This window comes from Dermochelys coriacea, chromosome 4, assembly GCF_009764565.3.
Source record: "Dermochelys coriacea isolate rDerCor1 chromosome 4, rDerCor1.pri.v4, whole genome shotgun sequence".
Taxonomy (NCBI): Eukaryota; Metazoa; Chordata; order Testudines; family Dermochelyidae; genus Dermochelys; species Dermochelys coriacea.
Window position 1 is genome coordinate 62,323,759 of NC_050071.1, and position 19,447 is coordinate 62,343,205.

General features: G+C 37.2%; 1 protein-coding gene across 4 annotated transcripts in view; it reads left to right on the forward strand.

Moving 5' to 3' along the window:
• The window catches only part of LOC119854323, a 109,610-nt gene that overhangs the window by 53,466 nt on the left and 36,697 nt on the right, over positions 1–19,447 (forward strand). For all 4 annotated transcript variants that reach the window (XR_006280768.1, XR_006280769.1, XM_043513188.1 and 1 more), the window contains one exon: positions 1,117–1,216. Coding sequence is in view for 2 of the 4 variants with exons in the window: in XM_043513188.1 (XP_043369123.1) it covers positions 1,117–1,216 (100 nt within the window). In the remaining 2 variants the exon portion in view is untranslated. The remainder of the gene's footprint in view (positions 1–1,116; positions 1,217–19,447) is intronic.

The following is a 19,447-nucleotide window of genomic DNA, read 5'->3' on the forward strand; positions in this document are numbered from 1 at the left end:
CACAATCCTGGTCAGGTGGTCGGTAATATATGCCTGTTGCTATATTCTTATTATCTGAGCATGGAATTACTATCCATAGAGATTCTGTGGTACAGTTTGGTTCATTTAAGGTTTTTACTTCATTTGATTCTATGCTTTCTTTCACATATAGTGCCACTCCCCCACCAGCATGACCTGTTCTGCCCTTCCAATATATTTTGTACCCTGGTATTACTGTGTCCCATTGATTATCCTCATTCCACCAAGGTTCTGTGATGCCTATTATATCAATATTCTCATTTAATACAAGGCACTCTAGTTCACCCATCCTATTTAGACTTCTAGCATTGATATATACGCACTTTAAAAACTTGTCCCTTTTTAGCTGTAATTTAATGAGACTTTTTTCATTTGACTGTTTCTCATCGGATCCTACCTGTATTTTATCTTCCATACTATCCTCCTTACCAGGACATAGAGAATCTCCATTAGTATCCACTAAAGGATGTCTCTGTCTGAACCACGTGCTCCTCCGCACCTGTTGGCTTTCCCCCAGCCTGATGGATTTTTAAAAGTGCCTTCCTCTTGTGAAACGACTGAGGAAAGGGGGCACGGTGTTTTCATTGCCCTCTCCTCCATGAGTGAATCCCTCCAGGCACAGCAGGCTCTCCTCATGTAGGGTTTGAGCCTGGCCCATTAGCTTTGACCCCACAATGTTTTCAGTAGGTTCAAAATGAGACAAAAATGAGTTTGCCTATCCCGATTTGAAAGTGATATCAAATTAAATTCAAAAGTGGTGTGTGTGTGTGTGTGTGTGTGTGTGTGTGTGTGTGTGTAAAATTCAAAAGTTCTATAAGGGAAAGATATTAACTGATTTTTATATAGATAGATAGATATTAGATCAATATCAATCCTTAGATAGATTAGAATGCAACCCCAGGCTTGAATGTCATTGGATGCAAATGGTTATAGTGCTTAGTAATACTATATAGTGATTGGCTTTCTGCAGTATCTCAACTGCAGTAGTGGTAGTTCAGTTTTATGTGATCCTACATGTTTAAATTTACTAGTACTTTGCATGTAAGTTAATCTTTGCTTATCATTCTTGAACCCATTACTTCTAATATTTGGAAATAGGGTCCACGGGAAGCTGTTATCTGGCTTGCTGTACACCATAAGCAGAAAAAGGCTGTGGAAATCTTCTCCAGAGAGATTGCACCAGCTGGAACTGGAATGGGTAAATATTCACTCTTTTCTCTTCGTATCTACCACTTATTTTGTTGTTGTTGTTTATTAATATTGTGATAGAACACACAGACCCAGTTACAGCGTGTCCCATGGTACTATGTGCTGTATGAACACAAACTTGAACATATGCTTTGCTGAAATGGGTCCTAAGACATTAACAAATTTTTTTAAATTGTTGATTTTGTTTGGAGAATCACCTTTTATTCCTCTCATGTTTCTCAGCATTTCTGCTGCTGCTTCTTTTAAAAAAAAATTAAGCAAAGTTGCAATAAAATGTTAACCTAATACATCGTATATTACTTATTCAGGATCAGGTTACTATCCAAAGAATCTGGCTAAAGATTCTAGGTTGCTGGCTGGGGAGCCCTCTTCATCTGGGTATTCATGCTTTTTCCTTTCTTATCCTTCCCTCCACTTTTTATTGCCTTTCCACATACCTATATGGCTAAATGCTATATCTTTATTCTCACAGGTTTCAGAGTAGCAGCCGTGTTAGTCTGTATTCGCAAAAAGAAAAGGAGTACTTGTGGCACCTTAGAGACTCTAAGGTGCCACAAGTACTCCTTTATCTTTATTCTGTTACATCACATCCTTAGAAAACTCGCATATCACTTTCACTAGAGGAATGCTATTTTTCTAGCAGAACTGGATTACATACTGCCATTTTGCTAGTGAAATAACATTCATATCTGGAGATGAGTAACTTCTAAAGTGTGGTTTCAGAGTAGCAGCCGTGTTAGTCTGTATTCGCAAAAAGAAAAGGAGTACCCGTGGCACCTTAGAGACTAACAAATTTATTAGAGCATAAGCTTTCGTGAGCTACAGCTCACTTCATCGGATGCATTCTAAAGTGTGGAATGCTACCTACTAAGCACTTAATACCAAATTAGCGCACAGACTCTTGTGAATGGCTAATTACTTGTAATTTGTTTAATATGATTCACCATCAGTTAGAATGATATGGAATTTGTTGTAATTCAGTATTTATCTTTGTTATCACAATATACTACAGTGATGATGATGATGTGAATAATTCTTTACTTCATACTACAGGAAGGTTCAAACTTAGGCCCTGATACTGCAATATTATATGCATGGGCAGAATTTTGTACCCTTGCAGAATCCCAATGACTTTCAGATTGTGTCTACTGTAGTAAACTAGCATAAAACTAGTCTGCTATTAACACTTGAATGTAATGAGTTTGCAGTACATTTTATCCAGAACCTGATTCTTTACATTGGCTTCTGAGGTAATGGCAAAACGCAAGGATTTCATTACACATCATCATTGCAATGTATGCTGGATATATTGGAAATAGTTTCTTAAAGATGAATTTTTATAGTAGTCATGTGAAACTTTCTTTACATACTTATAACCACAGTCAGTTGTGTGTTTTATTTCATATGACTGGGAGTTCCAGGATGTTTGTAATAGGAACAATCTTTTCTGTCCATCTGCAATTTTATTTACTGACTTGTTGTTTAATGTATTCCTACATATTAAGCGTGAGCACTGAGTTTCAAGAAATCCTGGCAGCAAGACACTGATCTATAACATGTTAGACTATATTTTTAGCATATTTTGTAATTGGTATGCAGTGGCCACCTGAACCTTTTTTGAAACTATGCAAATTTCCTCTCATAGTTATCCTCTTGTCTTAGAAAATCCTTGGGATTAATTTATAATTTTTATTGGATTCCCTTTTGACTTTAGTATACAGATCTGTGATTAATTTTTATTATCATATGTGCTAATAATAACAAAAAGGGCCAGGCACGTCCTATCCTGTGGACTCTTTGTACCATCTGATTGATGCATAGTGGTTGTAAAGCTGCTTTAAAAAGAGTAGCTGACGATTTCTCTGTGTGGGAGAATCCATGGTTGGTATAGAGCCAGTGTAGCCATCTCTGCAGTAACTCCTTCTCTTTCCCCAGCCTTTAGGGCATGCCAGGGCATATCTGGAATGAACTATGGTTGGCATAATAGCACCTGGCCTATGGATTGTTACAAGTAGCTCTTTTCCTTCTCTTTCTTTTTACTTCCCTAGGGCCTCCAGCTTCTCCTCCTCCACAGACTGTGCAGTCCAGGTCTGATAGGAGGCAAGCTGCAGGGATTCTGAGTGAGTTTGAGGCCCTGGATTCACCACCCAGGATTCACTGCCCAAGTCACAGTTTGGGTCTACATGGGGAAGTTAGACAGTAACACTTCTGAGCGCTTCTACTGTCACCATAGCCTGTGATTTGGGCAGTGACTCCAACACCCCAAACCCCACTCTCACTCCTTATAGCTTGCCTTCTATCAGACCTTGACTGTGCAGTCTTCATATGGGCCACAGGGGTGGTACAGAACTCCTTGAAGCTGCTTCTGAATAAGAATTGTGAATACAGAAAACCTATGCTGTGTTTGCAATTTGTATTTAGTCAATCTCTCTCTTTTGTGTGTGTGTGTGTGTGTGTGTGTGTGTGTGTGTGTGTGTGTGTGTGTGTGTGTGTGTGTGTGTGTGTGTGTATAATATACATGCGCCCATAGCTGTGTGCTTTGCATACCAACACTTTCTATACATGAGTTGCCACTGACGCCAGCCAGCCCCGAATTGCTGCTTTTCAAAAGCAGCTCAAGTGAACCCTATAAATGTTACTATTTTTGTAAATGCTGGAGAGACTCGTAGCTTTAAAGTGATGTATGCTTTTTTAGGGCTTTAGGGCTTTTATAGGGCTTTATTTACTGAAAATCTACCTTCCCTTTCCCACCTGAATTTAAAAGCCAGGTAGTTCAGATTCCATTATGTAGTAACAGTGGGTGTATGTGGATTTTTTCTTAAGTATTTATACTGTTCTAGTTAGGCTGCTAATTAAAACAGAAATAAGACTAATCAGGCAGCTCATGTTAGTTAAAGAATGCAAAAACTTTTTTACTAATTAATTTAGGATTTTGCTGTTATGCTGATTTACCTGTGAGAAATAGAACTTATTCAAAACATCTGTTGAATTTTGCAGTTACTTCCAGGTTACTTGCAATAGATCAAATTTACAGAATACATGGATCTTTAAACTTTAATTAATTACATGAGCTGAACCCAGAACATTTCTATTTTCATGACAACTTTGGAATATTGATCCAGGTTTGTTTTTTTTACTTTGCAACTGAAGAATTTAATACAATCTCAGTTTTTAGTACACTCAAAATTAGATATTTGTGCATGTGAATATACTGTACAATTTCTTGTTGCCTTTACAGTGGTGTGGAGATATGGGTAATGCAGTGTTTGTTGATATTAAAGTTGTGTTTACAGAGGCAGGGTCAGTGTGTGGTCACCGTCAGCAAATAATATATTTTTCTGCCATTTGGAACACAGTACAGGACTCGTAAGGAAATATTCGTATATATGATATAAAAGGTTTTACAAGTATTGGATAATTTTAATAGTTTGCAGATGTAGTTTGCTTCCAGAAAAAAAAAAGAAATAAGTTAACTTTTTATTTTTTGGGAAAAATATTGTATTTAATTTATTATTAAAGTCTTCAAACGAACAATTTTGTAAATAAGGAGTTCAGACTTAATAACTGACACAAACTCACCCTTTAGTTTCATTATTTCAAATGTTTAAATGTTTCCATTGTTTAATGGAATGAAAAGCTAAGAAATATCATTTCCAGCAATATAACATAGCTGACAGACTATATACATTGTCTCAATACCTTTCTGTCTTTTATTCATTGAATGAAGAAAGGCTGATTGGATTTTAAAATAATTTAATGTTTATAAAACCTGAAGTTCATGCACTTGTACTTGTCTTTCGAAATCCTTAATCTGAGTCTCATCATCTAAAGCAGCTATTGTCTAAGAAAACCCTGTTTGCAGGCTGCAGTCTTGGAGTTTTATAATGTTGCAGTTTCTTCTTTCAAATAATTCTCCAAAGAATAAAAAAGGCCAGAATGCTGAGTTACCCAGGATAGTGAAGGGAGGGTACAGTGTGTATATTATCAAAATCCTTGAGATTAACAGTGAGCTGTGATTGTCAGGGTGATTGGCAGCCCTCCTAACAGCTTTCATTACCAGAGCTTCTGGAAAAGAAACAGGCAAAGAAATCGGATGAAAGCTTAAGCAATGTGAGTGGACCATCACTTTGTTGTTTTTTGCTTTATAAAAGAAACATTTGACCCTTTACAACATCCTGGAGAATGTACATGTGCAGGAAATATGTTGTATTACCTGCAGAACAGCTGCTAAACCATATTTGAGAACAATGCAAATTCAGAATAGTCTGGGGCTATAAACAAAATTTATTTTTTCCTCTTGCCAGGCAAAACGTGTTTTATTTACCATTTAAAAAGTATGTAAAAAGGGTGGCTTTTCAAGTTATTGCATGCTGCTTATGTATGTAAAATAAAATTTTAATATAAATGTTTAGTAAAATGACCCACTCAGCCCAGTGTATGTAGAGAATGGGTTAGAATTAGTTGCTTGGTTGATCTTGAGTGCTTTATGGTAACTATAGGACTAGGGGTATCCACTGCTAAACTGTCTTAAAGCAGCAGAAAGTGCTTTAGAGACTACTTAAGGCTCTATCTCTAACAAGATTACACAAGTGTCCTCTTTCCACCCCACAGGCCACAAACGAGGTTCTCTCTACTGCTCTGAGGAGCAAAGTAAATCCTTGCTAGCACCCTGTGCAGTTAAAAAGGTAGAGAAGTCAGCTCTGGAGACCAGTTGCTCCTCTTCTTTCCCCCCCACCTCCACCCACTCCAAAAAAAGGAAAGGGAAAATGTAGACTTTTAGCCTACACAGTGGCGATTGAACCAGGGACCTTCAGACTAAAATTATGAGCTGCTACAGCTTGAACTAGAACACCAACGCTTTATAGTTGGGGGTTATAGCAACTCAGAGCCTCTGGCACAGAGGAAGACCTGTAGCACATTCATCAGTGGGTCACATACTTCCTAACATTTATGGAACCAGGAAGGAGAGGTTGAATTGCAATAATCTGACCTGTCCAAGATATGAACCTGCCTAGAAGCTGCTGTAGACTCTTCCGGGAACAGGTGGAGTATCAGGGATTGCCTGTGATGCTGGAGTTTAAAAAAAATCAATTTTAGTCCTCAGCTCTAAAGACAAAGAGAAGCAAACCGACTCAATTAAAATAGGGACAATTCAGAACAGTATGCTGAAAAATTAAAATGACTTGATGCAGTTTCAGGAAAGCATGGAGGAAATTAAAAACCAATCCCCCATGAAAAATCTGTCACCCACACCCCAGAAAACAGAACCAGGTTTTGAAAAAGACTGACAGCTCCCTGCAAAAAGAATAAATTAAGCCTGAGTTTTGTCTGAGCTGTCATATTGAAAATGGGATTCAAAAGAGGTACCCTGAGGCAGAGATAATGGAAGCTGTAATCAGGCCAGTTTGCCCAGGTTTCAGCCTCAGAAACTCTTTTTAGAGGGAAAACTGATCTGAGCCTATCAAAACTGAGTTGGATCTTAAGGTTGTATTAAGACTAATTTACTAGGAGTAGCCTACATTTGGCATCTAACACACAGGCAGCAAAAGGGAGTAGGTAATTTATTTGGAAAGAGATCTAAGGTGTGGCAGCATTTCCTCAATAAAGTAAAACTGAAGCCTTATGGGATATTGGGGCACAGGCATGCTTGGTCTCTAGTAAATGTTAAGATGGTAATCTCCCGCGAACACACCTGAGAAAGCTTGACATTACTGGAAATGGAAGATGGGCTTGATTTTAAAGCAGCCAATAGAATCAAATCCCTTACAAAGAGTGGATTGAAGTTCAGTTTTAATTAAGCAAAAATTATGATGTCTAGACTATTTCTGTGCTAGTCAGTCCACACAAATTAGCGAACGTAATCATTGGCTACAGTGTTATTGAGCAGATAGTCAAACATGATTGCTGCAATTCACCTTATGAGGCATCTAGCCTTATTAACAATGTGAAATGTATATTTCCTCATGTTGGTACATCAAAAGTGGAAGCTCTTGTGAACATCAGAAACAACAATGCAGACAAATTGTGCATGTTAAAATGGGGGAGAAAGGATGTCATTATCCCTGAAGGAAAAACCACTAACATAATATGCAGGACTGGGTACTGAAAATGTAACCGAAGTGTTTGAGCTAGATGTTGTTGCTCAGTGGTCTGAGGATTTGGACATATATGAGACACTAGTAAAAATACTTTAACAATCATCTTGCTGGTTAAATATCCTTGTGAATAACCACTTAAAATGTGACATTATTTTGAAGAGATGAACTGTCCTGGGAAGTTAACAGCAGATTAAATCTGAATTTTCAATGGATACTCAACAAATAAAACTCTTACAGGTGGCATTAGTGCCAAAAGAGAGAAACAGAAGTACAAGGATCAAGAAATAAGTCAACAAAGAGAAAAGCCTCTAAACAGAATGGAGGATCGAGATCTGTTTGAACCAGCAGTGAACCTGAGCCATTTATCAGAGATGCAAAGAGAAATGGCCCGGCAGATACTGAAAGAGGAGTACCATGCCTTCTCTAGAGCTGATGGAGACATGAGATGGATCCCTAGTTTGTATATGCATATCAAGCTACAAGCCAGCAATATATATTATATCTCAGTGTCTTATCTACTATATAAAGAGTTAAAGGAATATCTGCAAGATTTCCTGAACAGGGGATGGATCACCAAGTCAGAGTCATCCTATTTATCACCAGTGGCATGTGTCTGGAATAGGGATAGTAGTCTAAGATTCTGCTTCAACTCTTGGGAATTAACTAGCAAAACCATATGAGACAGATAGTTCCTCTCTCAAATCCAAGATGTTCTGAATGGACTATGAGGCAAATCTTGGTTCTCTGTTCATGGCTGAACAAAACTGCCACCTCATAACCTTCATTATACCATGAGGTTTGTATGAATGGGTTAGTATCCCATTGGTTTAACAAATGCACCTACTGCCTTTCAGTGGCAAAGGACAAGGAAAAGGGTATAGACAGGTATCCTTCAAACAGCCAGTTAGTACGTGGACTGAGCAACATCAAAGAGTTTTTTAAACCAGCTGATTGACTGCCTGATACAACCACTAATAGTGTCCTATCCTAGTTGTGGCTTGCCTTTCATCCTACATATTAATGCTTCCAGTAAAGGACTAGATGTAGTCTTAGAACAATGTCAAGAAGTTAAATTAAGAATCATTTGTTATGGGTCAAGAATAGTAACTGCAGATGAAAAGAATTTCAACTTCAAAAAAGCTAGTTTCTATCTTTGAAATGGGCTGTAGCTGACAAATTTCATGACTACCTCTACTATGCACAATCCTTCAAGGTTTACAGTCATAACAACCCCTTAACATATGAAAGGCTGATCGTAATAGCACACCACTGTACTGCAGAACTAGCTTTAACTTCAAAGTTAAATATCATCCAAGGAAACCTAATGTAGAAGCAGATCTTTATCCAGAATGTCCCTTGATATGGAAAAATGACAGAATGCATCAAAAAGACAAAGTATGGAGGTGAGACCTTGCTGAGGTGATTGCATGGACTCAGTATATGAAGTACTAAAGATGTACCATAAGACTTCAAATATACCACCATTGTAACTGTATACAGGAGGAAAGATAGAAAGTGAAACTGTGGCAACTATCATGGTATCTCATTACTCTGGATTGCTGGAAAGGTTCTGGCCAGAGTATTTCTTGGATTATCTGTTATGCAACATTGTTAACCATGTGCTGTCAGAGTCACAGTATAATTTCAAGCCAACAAGAGGAATGGCAGACATGATATTGGGAGGTTGTCAGATGCAGGAAAAATGCAGAGAACAGTAACAGGACCTTGACACTGTCTTCAGCAGACCTGGACTTTTCTAACTATTACATATTTTTGGTTGTCCCAAAAATTTACCAACCTTCTGATACTGTTTAATGAGAAATGAGAGAATGCTCGGGACGAGTCTGGGTAGATGGTTTTCTGTCTGATCCATTCCCTGTCACTAATGGTATTAAGCAGAGCTGCATAATGGTTCCAGTCATGTTCAGTCTCTTTTATGCAGCAATGCTTGATGTTGCTATAAGAGACCTGAATGCCAGTTTCAGGATACATTTCTGATCCTCTGGAAAATTATTCAACCTGAACAGGTTGTCCACTTTTATGAATATCTTTGAGGTCTTTTCTTCATGAGCTGCTGTGTGCCAATGACTGTGCTCTAGAGGCACATATTCAAGAAAAGATACAATTGACTACAGACAGATTCACACAGTCTAAAAAAAGGTATGGGCTGACAATCAGTCTGAGAAAGATAGAAGTCATTTATCAACCTGTGCCATGGAAACCCTACAGAAAACCAAATGTCACCGTCAGCAACACACAGCAGAAGTCTGTAACAGTACTGAGCTATCTTGGTAGCACATTGTCAAATGATACTACTATAGACGAGAAGCTGACAGGTTTCATCAACAAAGCTAGTTCATCATTTGGCAGACTGGCAGCAATGTGGTATTTAAGCTTCAAATAAAGCTAAAAGTTTATAAAATGGTTGTATTGTCCAATTCGTTGGATGGGTGAAAGACTTGGACCTGCTACAAGCATCACATCAAGCTTCTAGAAGAGGTCAATTTCTGACATCTGCATGCCATACTCCACATCAAATGGTGGGATAAAGTTACTAATAATGAGTCTCTGAAACATGGTCATTCCACAGGGATTGAAGCCATGCTGTTTGCATCACAATGACATTAAGCTGGTCATGTGTTGAGGATGGATGACACCAGAATGCCAAAGCTATTGCTGTACAGTAAGCTGAAAGTAGGTAACTTCATAGGAGATGGCCAGAAGAAATGCTTCAAGGACACATTGAAACGTAATTTGAACAATGCTATATCACACTGATGAGCAGCAGTCAATGATGGGGTTACTCAGTTCAAAATTAATTACCATATGGATCTTGAGGCACTGAGGCTGAATTGTAAACTGTATGGGATTCAGCAGGCACAGATTGATCCCTTCGTTGTATCAAACTACATACACACTCAATGTGGGAAAGGACTGCCACTTACGCATTGGCCTTTTTAGCCACGATCGTACTCACAAGACATGATGCTTGTCATCAGCATCTTTGGTGATAGACAACAACTGCTACCAATGCTTTGGCAATGGAAGACTTCTCCGTGGGCGTTTAATCCACTATACAGCCTATTCCATGAGAAGACGTTTTGGCAGCTCATAAGGAAGATTCAGATATTGCTAAATTTCTTCACGAAAAGTCCTTGAGGCACACATTTAATAACCAAAAGAACAAAGGAGAATGTGCTAAGATTTCCAGTCGATGTGTGAATGGTATTGAGTTCATTTTGATAAAGTAGGAATGTCTTTTATTTAGGGCTGTCTATTAATCACAGTTAATGCCTGCAATTAACTGAAAACAAAATTAACAAGGGCTTACTCAGCTGAAGGGAGTTCTGTAAAAATAATTCTACATTTGTAAGTTCGACTTTCATGATAGAGATTGCACTACAGTACTTGTATGAGGTGAATTGAAATGCTATGTCTTTTTACAGTGCAATATTTGTAATAAAAATAATATAAATATAAAGTAAGCACTGTACACTTGGTATTCTGTGTTGTAATTGAAATCAATATATTTGAAAACATCCAAAAATATTTAAATAGTATTCTATTATTTAACCATGAGATTTAAGACTGCGATTAATTGCAATTAATTTTTTTTAATACCTTGACAGCCCCCTGCTTTTACTTCTTCACCTTATCGCCTCCCTAGTGTGTTGTTCCCACTTGGCACATTTAAACATAGTCTGTAAGCTCTCTGGGTCAGGGACCATGTCTTTCTGTTTCTACTGTGAATAGCCTAAAACCTTTGGATGCTATAAAGATAATAATTATTAGTTTTCTGTTTTCTGTTAGATTTGACAGGATTTTATTTTATTTTATTTTTAAATCTAACAGAAGATTTTACCATTTAAAGTTTCTACTGTGGTTTTGGTTTGCTTAGTGGTCACCGGTATGTGTAGAGAGATCTATTTTAAAGTATGTGAAAGGTTTTATTACATATCTGTGTAAAGACTATTGCTTTGGCAAGGCACATCTTCAGACATTATCACTTCCAGATTTTATATTTTTAATTTGTGCTTTACATTTCCATTTTTGTTTACAGTGACCATTTGGTAAGACCGCAAAGCAATTAATTGTTTGACTGCAGCTAAGAACAAGATGTCAGTGTGTTACAAAAAGACTTGCTTTAGAGCACATGTTAATATTCATGACTAGGGCTCCTAGGCACTACAGTAATAGAAATAGTACACTCCTTACTGTGCTAGTTTTGGAAATCCAATATTATTTGGGGTCTTTTTTTAAATGTTTGCAACGCTGGAATAAATCTGAAAAAATCTCTTCAATGCAAAATATTTTTTTAAGATGACACTATTGAATTTATATAGTGATGTTCTAGTTTGTAGAGGATTTTAATTTCTGTGTTTTTTGATTTGCAGTTGCTTACGTAAGTATATATGGTGCTTTGAAAAGGCAGGTGTGCTGGGCATTGGGAAGACCCAAGCAGCAATTAGTATAGCTGGTATTGTTTACTCGAGAGGCTCCTGATACTAGGCATTGTAGTTCACTTACAAAGAGGCGCAGACTCTAGAATCCAAGAGTTTGGTTAACTCATTGCGAAGATAGGGCCATTTGCAAAATTTGCATCTGTATCCAGATTTGAAACATTTTCAAAACGTGGGTGCGTTTAGATCCACAGTTTTGGCTTGATGCCACTTTCAAATGAATTATTTCCTTGACAAGAATATACATTCATATTCCACTCTCCTGTGTAGATACTATGTTCTTGAAAACACTCTGATTTTAAGTTTTCAGATACCTAACAGAGAGCTGTTACCTTAAGGCCTAAACCTCACACTTTCAATCATTCACCTGCCTAACTCCAGCTGTTTGTTGCTGATAACCATTTCAATCAAATAAAATTCTAGTAAAGAAATGTTTTATTTCTTTAATGATTTTTAAAATGTTATAATTCAAAATGCCTGCACAGCTTTACAGGGAAAACTAGAGGGTGTTTCAGCCCAAGTTAGTAGATTGGGAAAATGATTAGTCTCAAAATACAAAAGTGTTAAAGCATCAGTCATTTTCAAGGGGCTGTTTTAAAATAGCCAGGTGAAGAAAAGAGACTCGGGAAGAAGTCTGAGTGTCAAATCCACAGAGGTAATATTGGAATCTTAGGAGTGTCTGAAAACAAAGCAAAGAGGTGATATTTCGTCCTTCATGGGAAAAATCTCTTAGCTGCACTTTATTGAACTTTGATATCAAAAGAGAACTGGTATCTGAGAGGGACGGGACTTAATTCCTTTAAATAGCAGAGACTAGCAATGGGTTATTGTCTGCGGAACCAGGGCAATAATTTAAATGCAACATATGATAAAACAAACTAAGGATTTAAAGTCCATTAGTGAAATCCTGGTCCCATTGAAGTCAATGGGAGTTTTGTCATTGACTCCAATGGGGAAAAGGATTTCACTCCATATATTAAACCCAGACTAGAATCCTGTGATATAAACCAAGTGAAAGAAACTTAGTCTTATATGACAGGAGGAGGAGGAGCAATGGCTACAGTAATACTTGCAAATAAATGATATATTTTCTAGATGTCTGGTCTGCTGAAAGATTACTGAAAAAGGTAATAAATAAGAATCCTTTGGATCCAAAAAGAAGAAAAAGTTACATTATTAAACTCAAAGGTGATTTTTGTCTGAATTGAAGCTTTTCTTCCTGTTTCTTTTTTCATATTTAGAGAATAAGCTTTGTAGGAGACACAGAGAGAGTGTACTGATTTAGTCTGTACCAGATGTTCAAAAGGAAAGGTAATTGGAAAAGTGTTCTTTTTTTCTTCTTTTTCCCACCTGCTCAGCAGGTTGACATTTTGTGTGTGTGTGCGCACACACTCTTGTGTGTCTAACTAATACTTTTTACTTTTCTTCATAAAGTGCTTTGCAAACAAACTAAGCATTGCAACATCTGATGAGCTAGGAATATCTTATTTCAGTTTTATAGATGGCTTTCTCAGATAATACAGAGAGTCAGTGCAAGAATGAGGAATAGAAATCAGAATTATAGAATCCCATTCCTCTTTCCTAACACTAGACTGATTGTGCTTCTTATTTGAGATAACACAGTGGTGAGAGTAGTATAAATTCTAGGCAGTGCAGCTAGTGACACCTCTAGTTAAAGCTGCCCAATACTTTTAATTTAGGACTCTGTTTTCAATTTTTTTATAAATTTGTCAAATGTGTAAACCACTCAGGTCAAAATTTTTGAAGCTGGGTATTTGCCTAAAGTTGAATTTTTGGGAGACATTTCTGAGGTCAAGATTAGGGGAAAGTTTGTTGCATTATCTATTTTTAAAAGTCTTACAACAGGCTTGTTGAGACGTTCCAAAGCCTTCATGTTCTGGAGAACGGATTTGGAATTTGGCAGTGGGACTCCCTAGTGTCGGCAATGTGCTTTTTGTTGTCTGTGAAAATTTTGCTAACTTTAGTTCTGGTGATTCCTAACTTTTGAGTGCTTGATTTTGCAACTTTAACATTCTTGTAGGTGTTTTTTTTTTGTTTTGTGTTTGGGTTTTTTTGTTTGTTTTTTTTGGATGTAGTATGTAGCTACACATTGATTTAGGGGGACAATAAATATGGATAATCATAATAGAGAAAATCACTGTACTTTCTGATCAGTGATTATTGAAATAAACTTTTTCTCTTCTCTGGTGGTTTACATTGTTTGTTTTGAAAATCAGTATAGAGAGACTTTAAAATAAGACAGGTGTGCCATAAGTAGTTATGCTGATTTGGAATGGAGACTGGAATTCCATAGCAAAAACCAGTGTCTGAGAAGAAGCTATAGGAATGTTGCCTGTGTGTTGGAATTTGCTTGTGTATGTGTTCCTATGCTTTATAATAAATAAAAGGTGTTAGATCTGTCAAAGATAATGTTGGGAGAGCAGCACCTTTTAAAAATGTATACCTCCATAGTGAAAAGTGAGTGAGTTAAAATCTACAGAGCTAATTCCTAACATATTCTTCCTAATCTTTATTTTTAAAGCCTAGTGTTTCTTTAAAGAGAGTGTTTGCAGATGCAAACATACTCTCAGTAAAGCTACCTAAATACAAATTTTAATTTCACATTGTCAAAATTAAATTTTAGATTCTTTCTGAGCTCAGTGAAAAGTTTGAAATTACAACCTTGACGAAGTTAGATACTGGTTTGTTGTTCCTTTTTCTCTGTTGAAAAGGAAACTTCTTTATTGCACACTTTAGTTGAGCATCAGCTTTAGTTTGCTAGTTTATGCACTGGCTCGTATTTGATTTGAATGAGGCTGATCTTATTGAGATTAAAAGGCTGCTGTCAAACAAAAAGTTGTTTATAAAAGACAAAACCAATGTCCATATCTACATGTGACTGTTAACACCCGAGATTATTAAACCTGAAAGAATTTTTTAAAACCCTGTCTTACTTTTTACCATATGTTCTTTGGTTATTCCTTCTTTTTTCCTCTGCTTTTTAAATTGAGAGACCAGTCAGTTTCATTTTTTAAAATCATTTCTAGCAACTTCACTTACTTGTCTTCATGCATTTAAATAAAGTATTGTAATATATGGGTTACAAAAAAGACAGGGGGATGTTAAAAAACAAAAAAAATGTTTTCACAAAATTATTTTACATTTCATCTAAATAGTTCTAGTATTAGGTTTTTTTTTACAAAACAAAATATTTTTGAATTTCAAGACTGTATAGTGTTTAGTCCCAGTAGAGAGCCTCTGCTAAGACTGCAGGAGGAATTAAGCATGTGCTTAAAGTTAAGTTAAGCCTAAGTACATACTTAAGCGTTTTTCCTGAATAGGGATTTTTTTCTGAATTGAGATCTTAAGTAGCTTCTTAGTGATTCTCCCAGTGTTAGTTGAATTCCTGGTTGGCCTAGGGGCATAGTGTTTTAAGATGAAACTATCAGAACCAAAAATGTAAATATAGTCACAAATTTTTCAGTCTAAGGGATATTTAGCACATGCAAAAATATGTAATTTGATGGCTATCCAGCATTAGCAAAAAGATGTAGTTTGCAAGTACATATCAGAGTTTTGATGTACATGGAAATTTAGTGATGACATTATTAGAGGCTATGTTCATAGATTCATAAATTTTTAAGCCAGAATGGCTAATGGCCATCTGGCCTGATCTTCTGCATAACACAGGCCATAGAAATTCAACCAATAATTATGGAATTGAGAACAATAGCTTTTATTTGAGACCTCTGAAAATATGGTTAAAAGGAAAAAGATGGGTTTTTAGTATTAATTGAAAATGTCTTCATAGTGATTTTAAGTCAGACCATTAACAGTTAAATAATTGTGGTTGTTTTGTTTTGTTTTTGTTTTTAGTCTGAATTGTTTTCTTGTTCATATACTAGCACTAACAAAATGGCACTGTAGAGCTCTTAAGAGTGTCAGTATGGCACATTATTGTATGCAATGTTGTGGTACCCGTGTTGGTCCCAGGATATTAGCGAGATAAGCTGGCTGAGGTAATATCTTTTATTGGACCAACTTCTGTTGGTGAGAGCAACAAGTTTTTGCACTTATTAGGCTCTTCTTCTAGTTTTGTGGTTTAATAAAAGTTCAGTAGCTAAGAAATATTTTACTAATAGCAAAAAATCAAGTGCTGACCCTTATTTCACATTAAAGTGACCGGAGTTTGACACCAAAATGACAGCTGGTTAATACAGCTTGAGATTTCAAAGTGCTTGAGTATATGTAAATATTATGACTGATCTCCTAAGTGTGTTGGAAGACACTTCAAGAAATGTCCTAGTTGTAAGTTTACTCCAGTCCCCACGTTGGTTAGAGGATAATATCCCACAGGATGTTTTATCTGATGAATGTAGAGGAAATGAATAGAATAATTAAGAACATATAATTGATCTCAATAAACAAAGATTATACTTATGTGCTGTACAGTATTATTATAACATAAGTGCTGTTCACTGCAGAACATAGGATTTCAGATTCCTGTAGCTTGGTAATTTAAAAAGATAATGCTTCAAAACCAGTTTGTTACAAAGGAATGTCAGTCCCCAAAATGTGCTGCAATTTCATTGGTAACATTTGGTTCAGCCTCTTTGCTTCCACGGGAAATATGAAGGAGGAGGAATGTTAGATCAAAAAAAGGTAAGTCAGCACGGCAAGAGCCATGGCTACACTGTGAGACCCTGTGAAGTTTCAATCTGCTGTGAAATGTTAACTGTTCAAAGCATTGTTTCTGTGTATAACTATTTTTAGCCTTAAAGCATTTTACAAAATAATGCAATGTTGTGGTCTAACACCTGCCATTTAAGTATTGCAAAATACCTTATTCTGTTGCAAAATACAGATTTGCACAAAATATAAATTGATATTTATGTAGTCATTAATAACCAAAGCTTATATACTGACAAAGTAAATTAAAGAGGGTAGGAACTAAAGGCAATAAGCCAAAATCAGAAAGATGAGATGTGGCTTTTTAGGTAGGGCTGGAATAGATTAAGATATTGAGACAGAGTTCATTGAGGGATTGTTCTCTGGAAAAGGGACAATACTGGCTTCAGGCTCCATCAGTAAGTGGAAAGATGGATGAGGAAATTTAAAGTAGACTAGAGGGAGTGATGAAGCCAGAGGATAAGGTGAGATTGTGCAAGGAATTGAACAAACATAAGCAGATAAAGAACTATATTCTTGAGGGAGTATGAAATTCCATGAAGGTCAGTAGGGACCGAAGGCCGACATCTTCAATTTGGATGCCTAAAGTTAGGCTCCTAAATCAATACTGAGGCATCTAAATATAAGTAGCCTGATATTCAAAGATGCTGTACACATGAAGCTCTTACTAACTTCAGTGGGATTTGTGGGTGCCTGATGTTTCTGCAAACGTGCAATTTAATTAAGGTGCCTAAATATTGATTAAGGAGCCTAACTTGTCTGAAACTTTTGGCCAAAGTGAAATGATCTCTGGGTTTTCAAGACAATGTTGTTAATTATTTTCTAGATATGCTGGAGTTTGGTTCAAAGAAAGTTGGGGAAACCAGCAAATAGAGAATTGCAGTAATTGAGATGGGCAGGAATGTGGACATGGGAAAATATGTTGGCTAATGCAGAGTAAAGATAAGGTCAAGTACGGACATTATTGCATACATTGATATGGTGGGAAGAAGTCAGAAGGACACAGAGAACTCAATCATTTGACAAGTAAGAAATTGGAATTAGTGAAGTGGGTTATGGAGAGGAAGAGCATTTGGTTTTCTTCTTGCCTAAAAGGAAGACTGCAAAGTCCTTCAATTGGGATTGAATGGAGATAGTAATTGACAAGACAGAAATGACAGGAATGCATGGGATAGCTGACTTTGTACTTTCCAATTAAATATTCACAGAGCATAATGTTCTAAGTTATCAATAGATCAGCTTCTCGCACTTTCTTCTCCACCCTTCAAACCTCTTCCCCAGTGTTTCGCAAACTTTGAAAGCTGAGCATCCCTCTGGGAAAATGAACCAGTCAATGTCCTTTCAGACCTATTGTTTGTCGTTAAAATCCTTCCCAAACAAGCAGTCACTAAACAAGACTGTGTAGGGTTTATGTAAATCACACTTCTACTAAAGTCTTAACATGTTTCGTTTAGAGTGAAATAGTTTAAAATGTTGCTATTTAAAATGTAATCACTGACATTTGAATTAGTACCCATTAAAACAAATGGGCCAATTCATACCTCTAAGCTATTTTTCAGACTCTGCAAACAGGCAGATGTTGCTGCATCACTTACGCTCAAGTATGTTCAAGGTTTTCTTCACAACAGTCGAGAGGCCTATCCATGCACCCTGGCGAGGCCTTCATGCCCCCCCGGGATAAAAGGCACATACTTCACTTTGGAAAACACTGTTCTCTTTGTTCACAGTAACTTACTGTACAAAGGGTGGAGGATCAGAGGAACTTCACCTGTAGCCCACACTTGACTGTTATATATTTATGCCTCCTATGTGGAATTGGAAATGGATATTTCTACAGTGACATTTTGACCAGCAAGTAGTATTCAGACTGAGATGAATGACCAGGAGACTGCATCTGGGAAGCATTTTATCAGTGATCACCAGGCATCCATGAGCATGACTGATGACTTGTTGTATGTGAAAATACTGAAGTGGGAAAAAAACTATTAGAGTAATTAACAATCTGTATTTTGGAGGTGTGGCAGGTTGATAAATAATTAGGTTAGCTGATTAGACGTCTAATTCCTCTGCTTTTGTCTCTGATCTTTTCTCCTCTCCTTCCCCACACCAGAGGAAAGGGCTTTCTCCATCACCTTACTCCCTGCTAAGCAGTCAGGAGTCAGCAGAGCACCAGTGAGGCAGGGTCACAGTCCAAGTTGGAGCCTCTCTTTTCCCCCTCATCTCCCTAGACCAGGGCCTGAATAGGTGACCCCCATCTCCAGGACACAAGGCCCCAAGTGGCTTCCCTTCCCCCAGCCACATGGTCTCTGGGAAGAAAACCTGGACTACCTGGACAGACTCAGCCCTGAGAGTAAAGTACACTGTCCCCAAAAGTAGAGAATAAGGTCCAGATGGGGGCATACCTTTAATATCTTCAGAACCCCCTGGATTACAAATGGTGTTGGCAACAGACCTCAGCTTTTGTCAGTTTGAACTTGGACGTACTGTTCTGACTAGTTCTTTGCTCTGACCCTTCTCATTTCTGTTCCTTTCCACATTTCCTTCCTCCTCTCCCCATTGCCTAATTGCACTTCCCTCCTTCCCCACCCCCCAGTACCAAACCCTTTTCTTTCCTACTTTCTTTCCTACCCCCCCTGTTGACGCACTCCCTTCCTACTGCTTCTACAATATGGGAGGGAGTACATGATATTTGCTAACCATCTTTCTGCTTCTCTGTTGTATCTAGAGTTGGGTAAAGAACAGTCCTTGCATTTGAAATTTGGTTTTGTACTGAATTAGAATAAAAAGCTTTCTTTTCTTTTCTTTTCTTTTCTTTTCTTTTCTTTTCTTTTCTTTTCTTTTCTTTTCTTTTCTTTTCTTTTCTTTTCTTTTCTTTTCTTTTCTTTTCTTTTCTCTTTTTAAATTCTACAAGAATTGGAATTAACTGTTCTGTGCCCAGTTTTGCTGGGAAACCCAGGCTCTGGGTCAGTCCAG